The sequence below is a fragment of the Condylura cristata genome, unplaced genomic scaffold, assembly GCF_000260355.1.
Source record: "Condylura cristata isolate star-nosed mole 26May11 unplaced genomic scaffold, ConCri1.0 scaffold00015, whole genome shotgun sequence".
Taxonomy (NCBI): Eukaryota; Metazoa; Chordata; class Mammalia; order Eulipotyphla; family Talpidae; genus Condylura; species Condylura cristata.
Window position 1 is genome coordinate 17,168,772 of NW_004567116.1, and position 7,000 is coordinate 17,175,771.

The 7,000-nt window shown below is 36.0% G+C and overlaps 1 protein-coding gene across 2 annotated transcripts in view; it reads left to right on the plus strand.

Annotated features, from left to right (window-relative positions):
* Window positions 1-6,371, plus strand: part of FBXO3 (F-box protein 3) — a 28,827-nt gene extending 22,456 nt beyond the window's left edge. Inside the window, exons 9-11 of one of the 2 annotated variants that reach the window (XM_004682936.1) lie at window positions 991-1,106; window positions 2,279-2,469; window positions 5,204-6,371. In XM_004682936.1, the coding sequence (XP_004682993.1) occupies window positions 991-1,106; window positions 2,279-2,469; window positions 5,204-5,380 (484 nt within the window). In that variant the 3' untranslated portion in view covers window positions 5,381-6,371. Of the gene's footprint in view, window positions 1-990; window positions 1,107-2,278; window positions 2,470-4,763; window positions 4,800-5,203 lie in introns of those variants that run through there. The other variant, XM_012725700.1, reaches the window with a different exon arrangement.
* Window positions 6,372-7,000: the final 629 nt, after the last annotated feature.

A 7,000-nucleotide genomic window follows, 5' to 3' on the forward strand; every position in this document is an offset into this window, starting at 1 on the left:
TATATATATCCATACTGGAAGTCTGGAAATACTTTAGTAATGTGTATATATTGGGAAGCATTTTGGGATTTTGGTAGTGTATGTACTTTTGTATGTGCAGTTATACATGCAAAGATCTTTGTTGTTAAATTCTTCCTAAGACTGAAATATGCTTAAAATAATAACATCTACAAATGTTTATAGAATACTCAAAATAAAAATGCTACTTTAGATTCCTAGAGTAGGATGAAATAATAATATTGCAAAACAGCCAAGGTGTGATTCTGGTAACTAGTGACATTTTGCCTCGAGCTTTTTAGAAGTTAATGTTAAAAAGCAAAGAGGTGACCTTCCCTGGTGGCGCAGCTGGCTAAAGCACAGCACTGAGGAGCTAAAGCCATTTCTGCATGAGTTCGATTCCCGCTTGCCCGGGAGGTGACCACATGGTGCGGCAGACCTCTCCTGACCAGCCCGCTGCTCCCCTCAGCAGTGTACTTCATAGATCGGCCTGTTCTGCTCCCCACTCTGTCTCTGGTGAAGTCTCTCACCGCCCCTGAGCCTCTGGCCTGTACCCCAGTTCTGTATGCACAAATAAAAATCTTTAAAAAAAAAAAAAAGCAAAGAGGATTTCATAGACTTGCAGTGGAAAAAAAGACTATTCATTTTTCAAGCAGAAGGTTTTGCATGCCACTATATTACATAAAGCTTTTCCCACATGGATCTTTCTTTGGACAGCAAAAGATTATTTTTGCTCTATTGTGTTTGTACATTTTTATGTTGGCTTTTAAGTGCATAAATTGAGGGAAAGCATTTCTGTTGGAGAGCCAAGCGAATAAAGCCAATAATATCTTTGAGAACTTATAGAAATAGATGGTTAACAGACTTCAGGGTGGGTTTTTTAACTTCCTTTGGTAATTCCTTTCATAATCTTAGCCCAAATAATGTAGCTCTTAGACAAAAATAAACCCTGGGTCTAGAGTTGCATCTTTACTGCCCCATTCTCTCCTCCAGAATTGAAATGTCAAAGGATGCACTTCCTGAAAAGGCTTGTCAGTTGGATAGTCGCTACTGGAGAATAACCAATGCTAAAGGTGATGTAGAAGAAGTTCAAGGGCCTGGAGTAGTGGGTATGTAACCTAAATTATGGGTCACTATTGTCAGTTGATTGTAAGCATTTTGGAGAGTCATGTATGTGACACAAATATAACAGCTTGGAATATGTGTGATGTAGTTAGTGGATAAGGCTTATCTTATTAATTGTTGTCTTTCCAATATGAAAGATATCTTAAATGCTGGAATTTATAAATATAATGCTGGACATCATAAATATAATGTGCAAATGTCATTAACCTATCATTTTAGAATTTTAAACATAAACTTTTCTAAAATTGTAACAAACTTAATTATTCAGGGATTGATTTTCCATTCTAGGTACTATCTACATTTTTTTGCTTTTCTTTTTTAAGCTAATTTACGTGTTGTTGGATAATTATTATCCTATAGAACAGAATGCAAGGCATAGGGCAAAAAGAAAATAAACTTTATGTTTTTGAAATTTGGAAAAGCTAAAACTAATCACACAGATTGTTATTGTTTATGAATTTCACTCATCTCTAGTTTTGATTACCATAACATTTGACCTGTAAAAAGTGATTATTTTACGTTTCTGAACTTCTTTGACTTTTGCATGTGAGCTTCAGGATGTTTACGCTATGTACTTCTGCTAGCTGAGCCTATGCAGAATTCAGTATAAATTAAAGTTGTTCTAATTCACTATCACATATAGATATATATCCTATATATCTAAGGATCTTCTTCCTGAATTTGAGGACTCTAGTGCTAAGGAATTTTATTAAAACTCTTCTGTCATTTGTCCCACTGGTATAAGAACACTGCCTCCTGACTGCCCTTTTGTCCAGACTAAATGTTTAAGATGCTTCTTCAGAATTTTATGTTTCATTCTTTTGTTACTTTTAAACAATTAGCTTGTCCTTCTCTCTATTTGAGCTAGTTGTCTATGACACTTTTTATTGCCCAGGTCTTCAATGCCTCAAAGCATTTTGAAAGTGAAAATATTTTTTTGATTTTGTTTTAATTCTGCTAGATATTCCTCCCATACCCAATTAGAGAGAGTTGGGGAATAAAAAGAGTGTGTGTACATAATCCTATAATGTTAACATTTTGTTATATATCCTTTTAGATTTTTTTGTAATTGTGTGTTTATTTTAAAATAATGTACATATCTTACTGTAATGAAAGACTGAATTTTATGCTTTGATTGTGACTGATTTCGCTGCAGGTGAATTCCCCATCATCAGCCCAGGTCGGGTATATGAATACACAAGTTGTACCACCTTCTCTACAACATCAGGATATATGGAAGGATATTATACCTTCCATTTTCTTTACTTCAAAGACAAGATCTTTAATGTTGCCATTCCCCGATTCCACATGGCTTGTCCAACATTCAGGGTATCTATAGCTCGGTTGGTAAGTTAAATTTTCCTCCAGTACTGATTTATATGACTTTGTAGAATTAACTCACAAGGGTCTTTATTATTTATTAGCCAAATAAATAGTCTATAAGGAATGTTTCAGAGAAATCTACTAGAGATTCCGAGGAGTATCTTGGCAGGGAGGGAAGGGTATAAATATGCTAGGGAATTTGGGCAGTAAGTAAGTTAGCAAGGCCCCCTTGGGTTTCACCTGACTTATTTTTTAATGTTAGTGGGGGTGTGTAAGATATAGGCCTAGGCTGTTGTTCTTAGACCTTTAGCCTCATAACCCCTCAAATTCTTAAAAGTTACTGAGGAGCCTCCTTGGTGGTATGGAGGTTTAAGTCTCAGGGCTGTGAAGCTGTTAGCTGCCAGCCAGGGAGCTGACCACATGACTCAGCAGACCTTTCTTGTCTCACCTGCTGCTCCCCTCAGCAGTGTATTTCAGCAGATCTGCTTGTTCTGCTCCCCTCTCTGTCTCTGGTGAATCCTCTCACTTTCTGCATCTCTGGCCTACCCCCCAGCTATTGTATGTGTGTACAAATGTAATTTTTTTTAAAGTTGAAACTTTATTTAAAAAGAAAGTTATTGAGGGCTCCAAAGAACTCTTGTTTATGTGAGTTGTATCGATATGTATCATACTAGAAATTAAAACTGAGATATTCTACAATAGCTACTTATTTCAAAAGTTTCTTTAAAATTCTTAATTTTAAATCACAGTAATAAATAAACTCATACATGTTCAGTCCTGTCTTAACTATGTTCTTACTTACTGAGTTGTTTTTCCTCCCAAAACACAAATGAGCATATAAAATCTTGAACTGCTTTGCATAAAAAGTTTTATCAAAGATGAGAAATCAGTAAAAAATGAGAACTGGAGACTTATTCCTAATCAATAGGAAAGAGGTGGGAATTATATTTGGATTGGATTGCTTTTCTTGTCTTTTCTTGTTTAAAAATTTGTTTTCTTGATGTGGAATTGAGTTGTTCTCCATTTTTGTTTTTAACCATTTGATTAATTAATAGAATTGATTTTCTTTTGCTTTGTATTTCAAATGCCACTTAAAATATAATTTTAGTTGGTCTTAAAATGGTGTGTTCTTTGTTTTGGGACACTTAAGAGGTTCCTGCAGCTTATGTATTTCCATTTTTGTCCATGTCTTCCTCTTTCCATCTGTATTTGTGTGTATATATTTTTAATGTGACATCATCAGTATGCTCCCGCTAGTCACTGATTAATAGTATTTCAGTTTCCTTCTTCATTAAAATAATAATAATACTACCTAGATTTAATGTTTTAGAATTTCTAAACCTTTCTCCTCTCCCACTTTTGGATCTTCTACTCAGTTTTAAAATCTACATTTTTGATGTCAAAAAGCCCAAAAATAAAAAGTAATAGAATGTCTTTTATGTTATATTCATCAAGTGGTAATAAATGCTCTGGTGAAAAACCAGAGTAAAAGGGATAAGGAGCATCTTGTTGGGTTATTTTAATATAAGGGTGTCAGAAGGCCTGAGTGACATTTAATTGAAAGAAGTAGAGGGAACTAGGTGGATTTGTGGGAGAAACTAGTCCATGCGGAAGTCATGCAGCACGGATGTGCTTGTGTTTTGAGAAATGGAGGGAATCTAGGTTAGCTGGGAGTACAGTGAACCAAGGGCAGAAGGTGGCAGATGAACCAGAGGGGAAAGGGTGCTTTGTCATCAGAGACCCCGTGGGAGGATGCAGCTAACATCACATCCCATCCAGATCACCCCCCACTACCAGCTGGGTCCGCACTGCTGTTCACAATGTTGTTTACTATAGCAGCGCACTTCATTGAATCTTCAAATATGTGAGGGGAAAATGACAACACAGTAAGTGAAGACCTGATTAGAGACCCTGCTTAAGCATAGCTGCAGTTTCTAAGAGATGATCAGGTATTGTATGTCAGGGTCCTTCAACAAGTTATTTTTTAAAGTAGATAATACCCAATGCAGTTGAACTGAAATAGGACTTTAGGAGCTCAATAAAAAATTTTAGACATCTTGTTGACAGTACATAAAAGCTGCCAGTAGGGGTCATACCTTATTAATATTTTCACTTCATCTTTTCTGTAGGTATACACATTAATAAAGAACTGTTACTTAATGAATGCACTATCTGTTAAATTCAGTAAAATTTCTTCTTGGGTTGTTAGTAGTGATAAATTTGCTAACTTGTATGAATTACCATGTAAAAAATAGGTTCTGTTTTAATGATATCTTTACCATTAAAATTACATTGATGGGCCCTCCCTGGTGGTGCAGCAGGTTAAAGCACAGCACTAAGAAGCTAAAGCCACTTCAGCACGAGTTCCATCCTCCGGGTGATCCACATGGTGCAGCAGACCTCTCCTGACCTGCCCACGGCTCCCCTCAGCAGTATCATATGAGTAGATCCTCCTGTTCTGTCCCCTACTGGTGAATCCTTCTCTGGTGAATCCTTTCATCCTCCTCACATCTGTACCCCAGTTCCTGTATGCATAAATAAATAAATCTTTTTTTAAAAAAGTCTACATCGAACATTTTTAAGCCTGTGGTAGAATATATGCTGTAGAAACACGTATCCACATATGCATTATAAAAATGTGATGTTTGAGTCTATAAAAGTTCATAATTGGTATATCTGGTTTAGATTCTGGACATACAAGAATTTGCATTAAGTCTAAAAAACTGGTGGTTCTTACCAAAATTTTTTCTCTTTCAAGGAAATGGGCCCTGATGAATATGAAGAAATGGAGGAGGAAGAAGAGGAGGAAGAGGAGGAAGAGGATGATGATGATTCAGCAGATATGGATGAATCTGATGAAGATGATGAGGAAGAGAGGCGGAGGAGAGTCTTTGATGTGCCCATTCGCAGACGCCGCTGCTCTCGCCTTTTTTAGCAAGCCTCTGCTGATGGGGCACTGGAATGAATCCAGTCTGTTACATAGATTTCTCAATAATGTAAATAAGTAAATTGTTCTCAGCATATCGCAGGAAAACTAGCATGAAATATTGTTCTGGGCCTGGGTTCTTTGCAACACTACATTAGGAATTGGATTATTTTGGTTTTGCTTTGTGTTTTTGAGGTAGAAGAAGAAATGGGAGTGTTTTTTTTTTTTTTCCTCTCTCTCTCCTAGAAGCCCATGGGAGAATATTTCTTTAGCTAAGAAACAGACATTTCTTTGTTTTAAATATTTTGTACTTACAAATAGTTGAACATGGGAGGGAATTGTTTTGAAAAAGGATTTAAAATGTAGCAGGAATACCTACACAAGGGTAGAGAGAAACTATGTCACTGATGATCCTGTGACAAGACTTCTTACAGTGTGAGTTATTTAGAAATGAACAGAATTTGTAATTAGGCTAATCCATTTAGTGATTCCTATATATTTTGTACTCACAGGGAACTAATTGACTAAATAACTTGAATGCTAGTTGTTTGTCCTTTCTTAGACAATCTATCCTTAAAGTTTTCATCATTACAACTTTGAATTTATGACCTTGACTTTGAATTTAGTCTTCAACTCTATGAACCTTGAATTTAATTTAAAGTCTTCAGCACTATGATCTTGAACTTAAAGTCTTCAATACTAGGTCCTTTGTTACATTGTTCACAGATGTATCATTTTTGAAATGTAGTGTGTAAAAGTATGTATTGTGTTGTTTACTAACAAAAGGTTCTATACCATGTCTCATGTAGTCTGAATTTGTAAATACTGCTTCTGTTTTGTTTCTCCTTTATACACTTGACTGTCTTAACTTTGTGATAAGTGACATGAGTTTTATGTTTTCCTGAAACATGGATTTTTTGGTAATTATATAATTGAGAGTTTGGAATGAAATTCACCAAGTGTCAAAAACTCACATTTTAACAACAAATTTTGGTTCCAATCTTGCATTTTGTATAATTGCCTATTTTCCATAAATGAATGTTAATATGCCTTTGCTCTTATAATGGAAGATGAGAGTGTTATTTGTATACCTGTTGCCAGATGCCCATTCAAAGTCATTATACTGTCATGCAAACCACCTCACCACTACCCCAGGGCAGTTCTTTTGTAGGGAAAACTAGTAAGAGTAAGTTATGTGCAGGATTAAGCAGCTACCATCAACCACCATGAAGGTTAACTTATGCCTTTCATATTGACACAAGTCAGAATGTTCTGAAATGCAGTAAGCTTTTCTTGCATATATTTTTTTAAGTGTTATCAGGCTACCAAATCCTATCATGCCTATTCCTTTTTTCCAGTCAACCCAATTTTCCCAAAAAAAACTATCTCAACGGCCTAGGATCACTTGCCACTCTTTGCATCTCTCTTTTTTATGCATGGGACCTCTTCTCATTCTCAGTTCCTGCAGTGTTCATGGTGCCCCCCCCCCAAAAAAAAAGACTTCCCTTGCAGCCCTTGTTCCTAAAATGCTTCAAGGTCGCTTCTCATTTTATCAGAATTCTCAACATCTTAGTGTGTTGAATGCGTAATCTCTAGTTGACAGTCATGTTGATAACAAGCACAAGTGTT